General features: G+C 31.8%; 1 protein-coding gene across 1 annotated transcript; it reads right to left on the bottom strand.

The window, feature by feature from the left end:
- Window positions 1-1,904: 1,904 nt before the first annotated feature.
- LOC114718903 (proline-, glutamic acid- and leucine-rich protein 1-like) lies at window positions 1,905-17,645 on the bottom strand. The gene is made up of 3 exons (XM_028904345.1): window positions 17,290-17,645; window positions 2,121-2,237; window positions 1,905-2,040 (listed from the first exon to the last, which is right to left on the bottom strand). Exons 1-3 carry the CDS (start codon window positions 17,643-17,645, stop codon window positions 1,905-1,907), a joined length of 609 nt encoding a protein of 202 aa, XP_028760178.1.
- Between the last annotated feature and the right edge of the window lie 903 nt (window positions 17,646-18,548).

The raw sequence follows: 18,548 nt of genomic DNA, 5'->3' as shown, positions 1-18,548 counted from the left end.
AAATCTATTAAAAAAAACCTTTAAAATTTGAAAATTTGAAAATACATTGTCATTTACTTTTTTAATATTATCAATTGTTATTAAAGTATAGTAAATAAGTTTGTTAAAAAAAAAATGGTAAATAAGACTGAGTTAGAATTTTGAAATTCAACAGTATTTTTTTAAAAATTCTCTCAAATACTGTTTTTTTTTTTCAACTTCGTTTCTTGCCAATTCTTAGGTGTTCCTGAAGTACCAACTCATCCCAACTCTGTCCAATAAAAATACTCCAGCATAATTAATTTGAATCCAGAATGTGAGAAATTCTTAGGTACTCTCAGGCTCATCTGAACTCTATCCAATAAAAATAATCCACTTCAAATAATTTTTATCTGCCTGTCATCCCACTCATTTCCATTAATTGTGTTTTTGAAGAAAATGAAAATGTCTGGGGTCTCGTGATTCCTTTACTGCCCTTCTCTCTCTCATTTCTCTATCCTTCTCCCGTCTCAAACCCTATCTCTTCCCTCCCTCGACCTTTTCATTCTCTTCTTGGATGCCGGTGACGGCGGCGGAGTCTTCCACCAGTGACGGAGGCGGCATCTTCTACCCCAGTGACGTGCGATGTTTGACCTGTGATGGTGTTTGGACTCTGGAGCAATGACGGGGATGAAAATCCACTTTGCAGATCTGAACAACGAAGCTGAATCAACGACTGAGATTTTCCACCAGCAAAAACATCTTTTCAGTCTCCACCAACGACAGCCGACGGCGGTGAGATCTTCCACTCTGTAGATCTAAATCGAAGAAGCTGCTGCTTCTTCGTCGTCTCCTCTGCCACTTGCAATGTTGATATGAACCCATCTATTTTTCTAGGTTCTTGAATGTTCATTATGTTTATCTGAACCTATTTATTTTTCTGGGTTTTTGAAAATAGTTTCTTACTTGTATTTGCTTTTTTCATCATCTTCATTCTTGTTGTAATTAAATTTATGGGCTTTTCGATGTTATGGCTGCTCTGGTTCTTGGAATGGAGTGTAAAACCTACTGTTGTTTATTTTAGTATGCAAATAAAATAAGTTGCCAAAGAAATTGCTCATTCCAACCAGTAAATAATCCGCCTTCTTTTCATAGAAGTTCAAGCTTCTTGTATGAAAATTAGTATTTCTCTTTTGCTACTCAACTTCTGTTTTGATTAAACAGTATAGGAGATAGTCAAGACTAAGACATAAATACAAAGGAATTAGGAATAAGGAAGTAATATAATACAAATTCATAAGAGATTAGGCAAGGGTCGCTGTCGCCGGTGGAAGATTTCTTGGCAATCGGCATCAGAGAAGAGAATGGGGAGATGAAGGGAGGAAGGGATGGAGTTTGGAACGGGATGAGAGTTAGAAATGAGAGAGAGAGAGAGAGAGAGAAAGAGGGCAATAAAGGAATCACAAGTCCCAGGAATTTTCAATTTTTTTTTAAAAAACAAATAATAGAAATAAGTAAGCTGACAGATAGTTAAAATTATTTGAGGTGGATTATTTTCATTGAATAGAGTTCAGATGACCTGACACACCGGGAGTACCTAAGAATTTCTCTCCAACATGTCAGCCAACTCATTTATGTTAATTTGTTGTATTAAAAAAATAAAAATACTCTTGTTTTTTAATTTCCTATACTGCCCTCTCCCCTGGGTCACTCCATGGCTTTTGTCTCTTTTGGTCTCTTCGTTCTGTCACCAAACTCTCCCTTCCTCCCTTCATCTCCGTATTTTCTACCTTGTCTCTCCTCTCTTCTCTTCTCTACTGAGACATAATCGAAGCTATAGCTCCTCTAGAAAAAGACTAGTCTTAGTCTTTGCCTCTTTCAGCTATGGTCCCTTTTGATGGGGAAGATGATGAATAGTAGCAGCGGCCTCCCAAACGCGAGTCAGATCAATCTACTCTCCTCTCCACTGATCTATCTGCATCGCTCCCCAAACTCGTCTTCCCTCTAGTTGCGTACTTATTCCCTGGCTCAGCTTTCCTCCTCTTTGGTTCTTGTCGGCAGCTTGCGTCCTCATTGGCTTCCCTGTCGTCCAGGATGAGGACGATAAATTAAATGCTTAAAAGATCCCCATTGCTCCCAAGCAGCCTCCAAACCAGTCGTACCTCATAGCTTCTGGTTTAAAGGCGTCCAACTCCCTCCTTTCATCGGCGTTCTCTTTTTCTCGACAGAGGGAGGAGGGGAAGAGTTCGGAGTCGCAACTGGGGGGCAAGTGAGAGGGACTGAGAAGAGGGAAGAGAGCACTAAGGGAAATTGCAAAACATAAGCATTTTTATTTTTTTAAAAACAACAAACTAATATAAATGAATAGGCTGACGTGTGGAGTGAAATGAATTGAGCTGGAGCATTTTTATTGGACAGAGTTGGGATGAGTTGGTACTCTAAGAGCATGTAAGTTTTTCTCGTCTTCACATGCCTTATATGTATGTGCAACGAACTTACAACGATGGATTCATTACACAATTAAATTCTTTATATTCATACATATATTTATATGTTGAGCCCTTTTATCTTTTTTATCACATAGATCGTATTTTTAAAACCTATACAAACATCTCTCAGAATCAATACTCATAGAATACAAACATTCTTTCTTCTAACCTTCTGTTTTTATTTTGTAGGCGTCAGCAGCTAAATTCTTCAAAAATTTAACAGATCTTCCAACTTTTTTATTATGCTATGTCTGTCTTCTTAATGGCAACACCAACAAATAACTGGTTAATTCAAACCGTGTCTTGTAAACACTATCTTTAAGAACTATCCTGTAATTATCGGCAAAGCAAGAAGTGGTACTCCTCAATATTAAACGGATTTTTTTTGTAAGAATAGAATGAACATAATAAGAAAAGATAAAATAACTCAGCAAAACAGAACACGAAAGAGGGAAGAGAGTTGCCTAAAGCTCAAAACAACAGGTCCCATGAACTTTAGTCTCATGCCTCTTTCGTAGGCCGCGCATTAGTAATGGCCACACTTAAACAAGTTTAATACACATTACGACAATCATAAACACAATTAAATAGTCAGTTTTAAGTAGTCATTAACTTGTTTAATAATTATTTAGGATGAGTAAAACCTTCGATTACAAACATTAAAGAGGCATAATTGTATAAAATGAGATATTAATTGGATAGATATTTTTCAATAAAAGTGCCCAATTTTGCATTTGATTCTTGCACAAGGAAGCGCAAGTGGATTGAAACCTAGCATCCTAGCCTCCTTTGCATTTTGCAATTGTAGTTAATTTTTTTTACCAATTTAGTTAATAGTTAATTACTATCATACGCTTGAGTTTTTTTTCCTCATTGTAGACTAATCATCCTTCCACTTGGATTGAAACCTAGCGTCACCCTTTGCTTTCCATTACTCCCTCCATTCTTTTTTATAAGAGACAATTACTCAAATTATATTATTCAAAATGTTACTTAAAATTAGCCGAAGATAATAAATATGTAAAAAGTGTAACCTTCTTGTAAAAAATACCCTTGTTTATGTGAAAGAGAGATAATGTGTGGGAGAGGGAATGTGTGGGCATTAAATGTAATGGTATACTCTGCTGATGCTCTTTATAGGGCAGAGAAAGAAGTTTTTTTTGTCCTATTTATAAATTACTTTATTAAATTTTTACCATTAATATATCATGTTGTCTTTCATTTATTATAGTATAAATAGTTTTTTTTTCAAAGGAGTATATGTTAAATATAAGTAAAGTTGAAAAGTTACTATATTTTAATGAAGAGTTAATGCAGTTTAAGGTTTTTCTTGGTATTTGTGAAATATGTTGGAAGTATCTTATAAACAAGATCAGAGGAGTAAGTAATATGAGTAATTAAATGGAGGTAAAATAAGAAATCAACAAATAAAATTTGAGATAGCCTCTAAGAATCTCTTGTAAAAAGGACCATGACATAATTCATAATTGTCTATTATAATAAGTATTTCCAGAATTTTCAAAGTTTTTAGACATTCACTTTAATTTGTTTTTGGTGACGTCCTCAACCTTTTTGCTGAACATTCTTAATTAATGATTAATTATTATTATTATTATTAGTTCATGAACGAAACATCATATTGTTTGGCCGTTGCGTGTTTCCCCAACCCACCGTTTGGTGAAGTCAATTAAGTTTTAGGATTTTTTTCAGCACTATAATTTTTAGCATTAATTTAGCTTTTGAATTAATGACTTTTCTCAGGAGACCGGAGCTGCCGTTCAACAACCCATTAAAAAAAGACAATAAGAAGAAAAGGGAAAAAGAGAAGGAAAATAAATTCAAGCTGGTGGGAAAAAAATTATTTCATCATCTTAGTGGGATGGTATATGATGACTTCCACTTTGTGCTGTGCCCAAATACTGTTAATTTCTTTTTCATCGTCTTCTAATTTTTTTAATGGCAGCTTCCGTCGCTTGAGAAAAGTAATTCCAAAGCTAAACTAAAGTTAATGTTAAAAATTGCCAGGAAGGTCTTAAAAGTTAATTAGCTTCAGTGGGTTGCGAAAACACACAATGACCAAAGAATATGATGTTTCATTCATTAACATTAATAATTAATTAAGGAAGTTCTGGAAGAAGTCAACTATACTATCCCAATAACGTGAATTTTTCCCCTCGGGTTGTAATTTACTTCTGCTTTTTTCTTTCATGTCCTCTCTAATTATTTTAAGGATGAAAGGACATTTGCCTCTCGACTATTTCGGGAGTAGCACTAATTATTACTACAAATTAATATTTTCGATCATTAATATAAGAGTTTATTTGACTTTTATTTTAGTTATAAATATAAAATCTCAATCCACTTTATCTATCATATTTATCCATTTTTTAAGGTAGTTCTAATTTGACTTTTATTTTGGTTATAAATATAAAATCTCAATCTACTTTGTCTCTTATATTTATTTTTTTTTTAAGGTAATCCTTATAATGATAGTAGTTCTAACTAATACACTTGATTAGCAAATATATTTTAAAAAAAAATAACACCTTTTTATTATAAATAACTAACTTTTTTAATATATTCAAATTAATTAACTAACTTTTATACTGCCTGCTAATTAAGAGTCAAAATCATTGCAGTATCGCCCCTTTTTTGGCCACATTAATGTTGATTGTTAAGCTTACATTAATTTTAGATTAAAGAGAATTTTTACATCAGCATAAAAACTAGTTTGGAGGTCGACTTTGATTATAAATATAAGATCTTAATCTATTTTATCTCTTATATTTATTATTATTCTTCCAATTAATTTTTCTAACTCATAATTCGATGTTTTACAGGATATTTGTTATGATAAACTAATTTATTTGACTTTTTTAATTAAATCAAATTAGTTACGTAACTCTTATATTAAAATTGGATATATTAATTATCCTAATCAACACAGTCATAAATGGAATCATACTAAAATTTATATTTTCATGCTTTTCTTTTCATATTGTAATTTTTTTCTGAACATAGAAGAGGACCGACTTAAAATAAGGGAGGAAAAAAATGCCTCACATGCTGTATAGTCGATGATGTAAAATCCTCTTCGGGTCCCTTCTTTAATAACAAAAGCCTACACTGAAACACAAAATTGTAAAATAATTGAAAAGCAATGGGAGCTCCTGGCTCTTGAGAAAAGTCATTCAAAGGTTTCATTGATGAAGATAATTGCTGGAAAATCCTAAAAATTTAATTAAACCATGGAACACACAACAACCAAACAATACAAACAATATGATGTTTCATTCATTACCAATAATAATTTATAAGGATGCTTCCCCTATATATAGAAGTGTCTCCTTTATAACTCGAACCCAAAGAGATCTAGAAAGACCTTACATTACTAGACCAACTCTTTATTAGTATAATTTCCTTCATTCTATATGTGTATGTAATTGATCTAATTATTAAGGGGAAAAAAGCTAAAGAACCTCTGAATGATGCAATTTTGATATTACACGAATGAATTCCCTCTTCATAACAAATCAATGGATGGAACCCACATGGAGGAGCTTCTTAACTACTTTCTCATTTCCTAATTATAAGATTTTTTTTGTAGTCCAACTTACACTACAAAGTGAATTTTATAATTAGAATCGGAGGTAGGATAAGTATATTCTTTTTTGCCCATCTCACCAATGTTCATTTACAAACCCACATCCTTAATTCTTGACTGTTACAATTTTTAACTGCATGGCAATTACAGCCGCTTGGTGTAAAGTAAGAATATAAATAATAATTGAAGAAGCAAGTCATTGCGCCCCAATAATTCATTGTGAATGTAGTTTAGAAACATAACCAAGGCATCTGATTTGAGCCAACTTTGTTATTTAATGTTTATTATGTTTAGCAGTGGAGAGATTATATTATTTGATTACGTAACCTAACCAAGCCATGACTCTGTTATTTCAAACACAAGGGAACAGAGCATCGCAAGTGTCAAGACAGATCCTCTTGGCCAGCTGCTTCACGGCAATTCAGTGTGTTGCAGGTTTCAATTTTTGATATCTTCAACATGGAAAATAAAAATTTATTATCAATTCCAAAAGCATACTTGAATCTTAAAGCACAACAATACATGACTCGGAAAACCACTCAACCAAAGGCTTTTGTGAGACATGACATACTCTGATAACTACTTTACTATAAAGTGGAGATATGACAATCTGTTGGAAATGTTAGAGACCTTGGGCCATGTATAGCTGCAGCAAACTTCTCTATTCCCCCAAACAAAATATGAGATTTGAATGAATTTAAGAGGAAGTCATTGGAATCTACTACGAAGCAGATAAGAACCGAATTTGTTTGCGGCAAGAACAAGGCGAAAACGAAAACCTTACTAATATATATATATATATATATATATATATGATCTCAGATCGGCTAATTACCTCAACAGCAGTCTGCATGTAATTTTAATATCCATTGGAATCTTTTTCCAACTTGAGGGGCATGATAACATAAAGTCTATCCACCAGAAGATGAAACAGTTGAAAAAATTTGTGTCTCCATGCTCTGATGAGGAACAGTTAAATATAAAACTCATTTTGTAATGTAAATTATACTACAAAATAAAATATACCAGAGGAGCAACTGAGATGTTATTTGAATATCTAGCCTGAACAAGACATGACTCTGTTATTTCGAGCTACTTGTGTAAACCACAATGGAACATAGCATCTGAAGCTTCAAATCAGAATGTTATCAGATCCTCTTATCTTCCACAAACTAATAGCTACTCACTGTAGCAAGTTACAGATTAATATCCAACATGTTAACATACATATAAATCTTATCTTACAGGTTACAACACTCACATGCCTTCTCGTTTTGATTGCTACATTCACACCTGAAATCTTAAATATAGACGCCTAATATCACATTCAAAACTATTCATCAAAGGTTCCTCAACAACATGAGACACACAGACACACAAATAACTATTATTATAAAATGTTTTCTTCCCATGATTCACTAAATTTAACATAACAAAAGGACATTCAGTAGGCTACATTATTAGAGTCCTTGACCATGCGAAACAGCAGCAAAGCTGCTTATTCCTTGAAGCAGAACTCAGTATCTGAATCAGAGGAACGATCAGAGTAGTGATAGCTGTTTCACTTGCATCCCATATTGAAAAACAAACAAGATAAAACATAATCAGCTAAGAACAGAATTTTTTTAGGAAATAGAAGAAATTAAGGAAAGAGGAAAATACTAACAATACTTGAAAAATTAAGGCGTGGCTAATTTATTACCTCAAGGGAGATCTGTCTTTGATATTCGACTGAATCTTCTGAACCAGAGGGTGAAGGCAACATAAAGTTGATATGTCAAGTGATCAAACCACCTGTTGTTAACCGCTATACTGAAGTTGTTAATAGGGTTACAAAAGTTGTTAACCGTTATACTGAAGTTGTAAAAATTTTTTAAAAAATTGTTTTCGGTCGCCGGAGTTTGTTGAATTTCCCAGAAAAGCTATTGTTAATTGTTATACTAAAGTTGTTAATAGCATTACAAAAGTTGTTAACCGTTATATTGAAGTTATAAAAATTTTCAAAAAAATTGTTTCCGGTCGCCGGAGTTTGTTGAATTTATCAGAAAACCTGTTGTTAATTGCTATATTGAAGTTGTTAATGGCGTTACAAAAGTCGTTAACGGTTATATTGATGTTGTAAAAATTTTCAAAAAAATTGTTTCCGGTCGCCGGAGTTTGTTGAATTTCCCAGAAAAGCTGTTGTTAATTGCTATACTGAAGTTGTTAATAGCATTACAAAAGTTGTTAACCGTTATATTGAAATCGTAAAAATTTTATAAAAAAAAATTCCGACCGACGGAGCTCGGTGACCAATTGTCAGCTGGTCACCAGAGCTGGAGCTCGGTGACCAATTGTCGGCTGGTCACCAGAGCTCCGGTGACCGCTGCCACCGAAGGTCCGGTGACCGGCCGGCCAGTAGGGGCTGTGATATTTTAAAAAGGGTTAATTAATCCGCAAGTCCTTATAGTTTCAACGGATTTTGAATCAAGTCCTTATAGTTTTTTTTCTTTTTATCAGATCTTTATAGTTTCACCTATTTTTAATTAGATCCTTATATTTATTTTTTTTTTACCACGTCCTTATAAGTTCAACTTATTTTTAATTAAGTCCCTGAATTTTTTATTCTTTATTTTATAAATTCTAATAGTACTATTATATAAACATAAAATAGTATATATTATTTAATATTAGTTTATAAACAATAATATTCTAAAGATATTGAATTATTATAATGATTTTAATTTTTTCAGAAAAAAATTAATTGTTCTAAAAAAATTTCCTGAATTAATTAATTCTATTACTTTTTTATTACACAATTATCAATTTAGTTTAATTATTAATATTTTATATTTCAGTATTAATCTATTTAATTAAGCTTATATTTAATTAATAAATAAAAATTAAAACTACATGAACCTGATTAAAAATTTAGTGAAATTATAAGGACTTAATTAAAAGAAAAATAAATACAAGGACCTAATTAAAAAAAGATAAAAGTATAAGGACCTGATAAAAAAAAAACTATAGGGACTTGATTCAAAATTCGTTGAAACTATAAAGACTTGCGGATTAATTAACCCTTTTAAAAATAATATTTAAAATGAAGGGTAATTTGGTCTTTTCCTTTCACATAATAATCCTAATTTGGTCTCATGGTACCAAAATGGGATTTCTTGAATTCAGCGGACATTTTTGGGCTTCTGAAGTTAAAGGTGCATTTTTCTGTCTTTTTCCCTAAAATTTAATATAAATTCAGGCTTTAACAGGTTCAAAGAAAAATTGATCCTACATGCAAAATATTTGATTGGCGTCTAGATTATATCATTTATGTTTTCTTGAACTTTGTTTAATTTGAATACATTATACTCCTCCGGTCCTTAATATAAGACTTAATTGTTAAGTTTATTTTGATCCTAAATATAAGACTTCTTTCTCATATTTATCTCTATGGATACTCCTTCAACCATAATCAAATAAAAAAGAAAAGAAGGATATTAAGAAAAATGATTATGGTGTTTTAAAAAAAAACATGTTATATTTTTTATAATTAACTAACTTACTTAACTTCCTTAATCTAATTAAATTAGTTAAATAGGTCTTATATTAAAAACCGGAGGAGTATAATGTAGGTTTGCATGAAAAATTACTGTAGAAAGTTTGCATTCATTCATTATCCTTACTCCAAGCACACCGCAAAATCAGAGCTCTAAAATTCAAATTACATTGTACGTTGAAATAACAAAGCAAATGAAATTTTCAAAATGAACCTGTCATCGTGATTTATTTGAGCTGAATTAATTCAATTAAAGCTTTAGTTGGATTACACGATCACGATGTACATATATAAGTTGTGAAAAATGAAAATCATTACAAATAAATTGTTTATGAGAAAATATTGAAAAAAATAAAAAATGGATAAAAAATTCTATAACTATATATTTTTTATGGTCAAGTTTTCTAATAATTCTAAGTATTCCCATCTTTTCCAAAAAAAAAAAAAAGAATATCAATACATCTATTTTCATATCATTTTTTTATTTGTATTCAATTTCCACAACCAAATCGTTTGAACACTTCAAAGATAAAAGTCTCTTAAGCAATAAATTAAATGATTTTTTTTCATTCAATTAGGGGTTTTCATCTAATACAACTTTGAGCCTTTAAAATAAGAAAAATATCCTATGAATTATTATCTAGACCTTTTATGTTTAATTCATACCATAACAACATGACATATGGCGCTACAGAGAACTGTACACAATCATATAAATCTTGAAATGATTGTTTTGGGGATGTTTTTAATTTCGAACGAGAGTGTTGGCAAATAATTCACACATAAAGCAAATTTTTTTTATTTTAGCTATAAAATGATCAAATTAATGTATTCTCTATATCTTGATTTCAGCTATATATATATATATATATATATATAATATCTTGAAATAAATATTCATTTTTGCATCATAAAGTCTGTTTTAAGTAGAAAGTTTTTGGAGCTAAGGCGTGGATAGAAAATTTGCAAATCTTTGAGTGTGACCTAAAATTTAAGTTTACATCTACTTTTTTTAAAAAAATTGCATATAACTTTTCAAAACATCAAAGATTTTAAAAAATACAACAAAGAAGGCACAATTAGATTATAAGGTCAACCAATAGGGTTGGATTTAGCAAAAGAGACTAGTCCTTCATAACGTGACAAACTAATGTTCAAATCTCCATTGAGAGAAGGTCTACATTTAGTGCCAGACAATACCTCGAATAGAATTATCTCTAATAAGAGGATACTTATGTGTTAAAAAAAAAAACAGATTGTAGGTTGAGATTAATAAATTTAAAATGTTTACATAATGACAAATGGTAAAATTAAGTATCTTGGAATCTTTAATGAAATATTCTTCACGGTATTAAAAATTGGACTATAGAGTGTTTCTTTTGAAAATAGAGTAAATTAGAGAAAGGATGTCATTGTATTTTTTTTTTTTTAATGAAACGAGGATATCCCCAAGTTACATTGGATTTAAGACTAATTCTTTTCGGGCCTAGAGCGGTTAAGGAATAGCCCTCTCAACAAGTATGCTTCTTAAGATTTGAACTTGTGTTCTCCTCCTTACGGAGGTGAGGCCGCTACCACCTCAACCAACAACTTGTTGGTGATGTCATTGTATTTTACTTTTATTTAACTTTTTTCCCGGTAAAAAGGTGATTGAAAAATTAAATTAAAAAAGAATGTATGCGACATGTTGAAGAGATTGCCTTGTTCACATAGCGCTTTTAAAAGTCTTCGCTTCAAATTATATTCAGTTTCAGTCCTTTACTCATTAATAATTTTACCGAAGCTTTCACTCTTATCATCTCTTTCAATTTTTTTTGGTAAAAGATTTTTTTATCATCTATCATATATTCAGATCCTTCTAAAGTTAGTAGGTGTTAGGAAAAAACTGGACACAATTACGTACGAAAATATTGAAGGCCAATGGCTCGGTGATTTTTTTTATTTTAAAAATGTTTGCAAACAAAACAAATCCTATATGGGCTCCATGAGTGGCATGCAACTTAACAGAATAATCAATACTATTTTATGACTTAAAAATAAAATAAATTATTGTAAATTTTATTTTTAATTAATGAAGAAGTACACTTACTTAGGTATTAAGTCAGAGGGAATTAGTTTTATTCAATTTTGTTTTGGTCCGGAAATGAATAAATCAATTCATATCATTGAAATTTGATTTGTGCTCTGAAGTGTGACTTCTTTATATAAAAATTTGGATAAAATTTTAGTAGGGGTGAGTAACAGGCGGGTTGGGCAGCCTAGGAGTCAACCTGTAGCCTGCCCATTTAACTTTAAACGGGTACGGGCTAGCCCGCACCCATTGAAAACCCATTTAAGCATTCATTTTCATATCATTTTTCATTACACAAACATTTAAATGTCTAAAAAATCTATAGCCATATTTTTTTTTATGGTCAAGTCTTCTAATACTTCCAACTCTTCCCATCTTTTAGAGGAATGAATATAAATGCATTCATTTTCATATCATTTTTCATTACACAAACATTTAAATGTCTAAAAAATCTATAGTCATATATATATATATATATATATATATTTTTATGGTCAAGTCTTCTAATACTTGCAACTCTTCCTATCTTTTAGAGGAAAAATTGGAATATTAATACATTCATTTTCACATCATTTTTCATTACACAAATATTTAAATGTCTAAAAAATCTATATCTGTATTTTTTTTATGGTCAAGTTTTCTAATACTTGCAAGTCTTCCAATCTTTTAGCAGAAAAATTGAAATATTAATGCATTCATTTTCATATCATTTTCCATTCTTATCTTCTTTTCCAATTTCCACAACCAAATTGTAAGGAATAAATTAGAGGTTTTTTTTTTTCCCATTCAACTAGATGCTTTCTGGGAATGCAAATTTTAGCTTTTAAATTAAGAAAAATATCCTATAAATTATCGTTTAGACTTTTTGTGTTCAGTTCATATTGTAACAATGGTGTGTTTCAACATGTTTAAAAGTGCTTTCTAAAAACATATTTTCATAAATTGAGATAAACTTTTCCACCTATTTATTTCATATACTATAAAATCACTCTTAAAATCATAGTTTGATTTCATCAAACATCCCATTTTAGGATGTTTTAATTTGCAAATAATCTTGAAACGACATGTGATGTTTTATAATGACCAGCAATATTGATAAAGACATTGCCCCATTCAAAACGCTAATGTAAAGTCTTCTTCCAAAATATACTCAAGTTCAGTCTTCACTAATTAATGAAATTATTGGAAAAATCAAACGTACACAAACATTTATATGGCTAAAAAATCTATAATACTTCCAAAGTCTTCCCATCTTTTTAATTGAGAAAAATTTGGACTATTAATATATTCATTTTCATATCATTTTCTAATTTCTGGCCACAACCAAATCGTTTAAGCACCTTCAAAAGACACTGGACGCATAAGCAATAAATTATTTTTTTCCCCATTCAATAATAGGTTTTTGTGAATACAACTTTTGGCTTTTAAAATAAGAGAAATATCCTATAAATTATTATTTAGAACTTTTATGTTCAGCTTTATGTTCAGTTCATATATTTGTGACAACATCAATGACATGTGGTGTTCCAGAAAAACTACACGCAATCATATAAATCTTGAAAAATGATCAATTTGATGATGATGTTTTCTCTCTCTCTGTTTTTTTTTTAAGTTTTGGTGATGTTTTTAATTCCAAACGAAAATGTTTGCAAATAATTCACACATAAAACAAATATATATATTTTATTTTAGTTTTGAAATTATCAAATCAATGCACTACCTCATATTCTTAACATAAAAGTTATATAATTAATTTAGAAATATTAAAAAAATTAGTTTAGTTATTTATAATAAATGTTATTTTTCTTAAAATATCATTACTAATCATATATGCATTGGAATTATAATTTGATAGAAATTCCTTAAACGTGCAATGATTATAAGGTTATTTGAGAGCAAAATAAATAAATACTAGAGATAAAGTATACTAGGGTCTTATATTTTAAATTAAATCAAATTTTTAACTAATTCTTAAGCTACTTTGATGAGTACTTAAACTGGTTGCACTGTTATTGACAATATTTCAATCTTTTAGCTTATTAATGGAACTCAACATAAAGCTTCCATCCTTATCATCTCTTTCAATTTCCTTTGGTAGAAGAGATTCTCAACCAAGATTCTCAACTGCAGGTAACCCCTAATTAAAATGATGCAACCCTTTTACTAGTTAAAAGAGGTGCTCAGTGATAATAAGTGATAATAAATCAAGTTATTTTAGCGTGCAACTACTTTATAGGGAAGGGGAGTAATGTAATATATTGTGATAGTAATTGAAACATCAGATTCTCTAAGTACATCACCAATTCATCATAGCTCATTGGAGCAACTTTGGAAAATATTTAACGATACATTTGAATTATTTTATGATGATTTATCTTACAAGCACATCACCAAATGTCTCTGATTTGAAGACCCATTAGCAAAAATCGCCTGGGAGTTTTTTTTTTAAGAAAAAAAATCATTCAGACCTTTTGAAAGAGGCACTACATCAAGTTACCCAATATTTGGTGATCCAAAATCACAATTCAAAATTATGTTTTGTTATGTGATTTAGAGCCCATGTATGTTGGCTCTTGACACAAACAGAAAAGAGGAAGAAACCAATGTTAGTTGAGCCTCTCTTACATGACAAACCAAGATTTAAGTTCCTATTCACATTTAAAATTTGACAATGCCTCCAATATAATTGCTAAGCCAAAAAAAAAAAAAACAAAGAGAAGAGGGAAAAAGTTAATACACGAGCAAATTAAAGAAATTTTGAAGGGGGAAAACTAACAGGTCCTATCTTAGAAAGGCAATGTTAAGTTACTCAACTAGTAACGCCGAAGGTCTAACTTGTAAACCTCAAAGACAGAGCTTCCTCGTTTCATCGCAAAAGACTAAAATTACAGTAAATTTCAATATTTAAACTTACCTACTCTACAAATGATTTATAAGACCCGATAACCATTGTCCCGAGGGGAACGAAAACTAGATAAATAGCAAAAGACAAACATATTTTTTTGTTCACAACATGACTTGCTAAGTTGCTAGAAACCATATATCATATGGTGATCTTTGAGATTATTGTAAACAGATTTTAAATGGGTTGTATATAATAACTAAGATATGTATGATATGATACATCATTGTCTCTGTTCTTCCGAACAACATATGGCAAACTGGAATAGAGCGACTAAAATGTTAGAGAGATGACACTTGTACAATAAATCCAATAATCTGCTTAAAATCAGAAACCCTTTGCAATCCTGTCATTCCATGAGATTTTGTTCGGTGACAACTGGGAAATAGAGAGTAGTGTCATTCTACAAGATTAACCCTTGGCAGAAGCACTGAATCAAGTTACTCAATATTTGGCAATTCTGCACAAACACAATTCAAAACTCTACTCTGCTATGTGATTTTCTCTTCTGGGGTTAGATGATTTTTTTTTTTTTGGTAGCGGGAGAACAAAAGCGGGTCCAGAATGTTGGTTCTCTAAAATCATTTTCTATAAAGAATCAAACATCTTGATGCCTTTACACAAACAGAAAAGAGGGAAAAAGTTAATATATGAGCAAATTAAAGAAATTTTAAGGGGTTGGCTGAAAAAAAGGAAATCTTGAGGGGACAGAAACTAATGGATTCTGTCTCACGAAGGCAATGTTAACTAAGTTGCACCACTGTTAATGCTGGAGGCCCAGGGGTTGTCCGAGCATTCAAAAACCTTGAAAACCTTAAAAACCTTACAATGTCCTCGTTTCATTGTAAGAGACCAAATTACAGTAAATTTCCAGACTGAAAGTTACCTAGTCTAGGAATTATTTATAAAAACCGATAACCATTATGAAAGGGAAACAGGAAAAAGAAAACGAGATAAATATTAAATAGCAAATTGGGTCCTTTGGTATCAAGATAGTATCCACTCTTGTAGTATCAAAACTACATCATAACGGCACCAGCTCAGACATCTTTGGGGTTTGCCGAGGCAAAAAAAAAAAAAAAAAATCAGATAACTAGAACCAACATCCACTCAACACGTAAACCAAATGATTTCTTCATGAAATTTTCACGCCAAAAAATAAGGTTCAATGAAACTCTCATGATTATTGAAAAGAAGCCATTCGAGTTCTGCACCAAAGAAAACAGATCGTAAAAATGATAGAATTCAATAAAAACAAAAAGGATACACCACCCCAAAAAAGTAGAAGCCCCAATGTCAAACCCAATAACTCTTGTTCAGGTGACTCCAGTAGAGATTCCAACACAAATGGACAGATTTTTCTAGACATCAAACATAGTAAAAAAAAATGAACTTCTGTCTTCATATCATGTGAAAAACATGATTTGCTAAGTTGCTGTAAATTATATGTATGTTGATCTTTGAGAATATTGTAAATAGATTTCAAATAGGTTGTACAGAATAACTAAGATATGTATGATATAATATACCAATGTCTCTGTTTTTTGCTTTTCCCGAACAGCATATGCCAAAATGGAACAGAGCGACTAAAATGTCAGAGTGATGACAATTGTACAATAAATCCAATAATCTATTTAAAATCGGAAACCCTTTCCAATCCTGTAATTCCATAAGACTTTGTTCAGTGACAACCGGGAAATACTGAGATAGAGAGCCTGTCATTCTACAAGATTAACCATCGGCTTAGTGACATATGATCTTTTTCTGGGGAGGCGCTTTACAGAGGTAAACTGTTAGAGTGCTTGACCGCCTTAAATGTCACAAACATACATAAGGAGAAGTGAGATCCAAGACTCCTACGAAAATAGAATTGTAATCAATTCCAAGCATTTTAAATGTAGGAAATAGAGTTGTACTTGAGTAAAAGCCTCAAGCAACTTCCATAAGTTGTTGCCAACTTGTGCCGTATCTTTGTCAGATGGAATAACTAAATCTTAAGTGCCTGGGCATCACATCCCAATGTATTATCTAGAACACTGAAAATGAAAGATATCAGTGCCCAAATTGCCCCCAAGATCATTCCAGTGCCAACGTCTTCTTATCAAGGAGAGTAACTGTCTAATTGATAAATCAAACTAAAAGTAGAACATAGCACCTAAATAACATTTCAAAGAAGCAAGTGAAATGGTCAGGTCGAAACCAACAAACACAAAATGTAAGTTTCAAGTGCATGTAGGACCAAATTCTCAACTGAAAGAATATTGAATTCTGTTCTCAACATTCTTTTACCAATTCCAGGATTAACTTCAGTATAGACGCGGTGGTTTATAACAATATGAACACCAATCATAATTACGTTAGAATGTGTTCCTTTAGTATATTCTATATCAATCATGCTTTAATAAATCAGAAGGCAGAAACACAACCTTCTATTGAGTGGCATTCGCAAGTTAATCATAAGCAGTGTAAATAAATTTTATGACAGCCAACGAACAAAAAGGGTTAGCCCAAAAGAGAGGAACCTTCATGATATACTTAAAACAAAATCTGCTGGAGGACACGAGAAGAAAAACATACAATATGGAACCAAGGACACTTCTCTACTCAGCAGAAGTTTAGCTTTTACATTCACTTCTCCACTTTCCTTCTTCTTCTTCTTGCCAGAAACTTCATCCTTAGTAGGTAAATCATTTTCCTTCTTTCTCCTAGAAGACAAGCCATCTTTCTTACTTTTGTCCTTGTTCTTCGCCGCCTTCTTCAATTTTTTTCTCACTATTCAGCTCACTAACAACCTCTTTGTCAGTTTTTGATCCATTCCTTTTCTTCTTATCTAGCACTGTTTCAATAGTCATTTCATCATTCTCATCACCTTCTTCTTCTACATCCCCATCTTCCTCAACACCTGACTCATCTTGACTGAGTTCGTGACCTATAGTATCATCCATGTACCGAACCTCGTGGATCCTCCCCTTCTTCTTACCAACTTTAAGATCCTTCTTAGCCACATCCTTCTCCTGATCTTGCATATCCTCATCCTCTTCTTTAGCTTCCTCTTTGCTCTTAGCTCCCTCAACATTCAATTTCATATCAGGAATTACCTGATAAAGCGGGCAACGCGAGCGAATCCAACAATTTCAAATGAAAAGACCGCACAGAACCCCACCCCTTTGGCATGAGCTCTACGATTCCATTGCTTGCCGCAGCCACGTTAGCAACAATCTCGTCCCTCTCCATTGACACTTTGGCAACTCTCACCACACTACACGTACCTGACCTGAGGAACAAGAACGCGGACGAGCATGCCCTCTCAATCTGCTCCTTCCAATTTTTACGTAGAACAACACATCCTAATTATTTTATGATCATTTTTCTAACATGCACGTCACCAAATGTCTCACCAATTCGTCATACTCGCGTGTTTCTGTGCATATGATTTGAGCCAAGTTTGTTATTTAATGTTTATTATGCTTAATAGCTGAGAGATTATATTATTTGATTACGTAACCTACCAAGGCATGACTCTGTTATTTCAAACAGTATATACCACAATGGAGCAGAGCATCTCAAGTGTCAAAACAGAATGTTATTATCAGATTATTTGATATTTGATATTTGATTTGATTCACTGTGTCCCAAGTTTCAAGTTTTGATACCTGAAATCTTTAAATACAGAGGCATATAATATCTTTTTACTTTGTACATTCATATATCACATGGAACACCATTCATCAAAAGGTTTCTTAACAACATGAGACACATAATTGTTATTACAACACGTTCTCTTCTCACAATTCACTAAAGTTCAGATAACAAAAGGGCAACTGAAAGGTTTGACCATGCTTTCTTGCAGCAGAACTCCTTATTCCTTGAAGCAGAACTCAGTATTTGAATAACGATCAGAGTGGTGATAGTTATTTCACTTGCATTCGATAGGCAAACCATATTGAAAAATAAACAAGATATAACATAATCAGCTAAAGAACCATATT

Source organism: Neltuma alba, unplaced genomic scaffold (genome assembly GCF_004799145.2).
Source record: "Neltuma alba isolate B1F8T4 unplaced genomic scaffold, ASM479914v2 tig00011879_pilon, whole genome shotgun sequence".
Lineage (NCBI taxonomy): Eukaryota > Viridiplantae > Streptophyta > Magnoliopsida > Fabales > Fabaceae > Neltuma > Neltuma alba.
This window is presented reverse-complemented; position numbering and strand designations above follow the sequence as displayed.

What these genes read in the sequence shown, in the direction of transcription:
- LOC114718903 (XM_028904345.1), bottom strand. Translation starts at nt 17,645, where the DNA reads ATGAAATTGAATGTTGAGGGAGCTAAGAGCAAAGAGGAAGCTAAAGAA. An exon ending in GGCGAAGAACAAGGACAAAA is followed by an intron (nt 2,238 to 17,289) that starts GTAAGAAAGATG and finishes CCCTCTTCTCAG; the next exon opens with TCCCTCTCACTTGCCCCCCA. An exon ending in TTTAAACCAGAAGCTATGAG is followed by an intron (nt 2,041 to 2,120) that starts GTACGACTGGTT and finishes CCTGGACGACAG; the next exon opens with GGAAGCCAATGAGGACGCAA.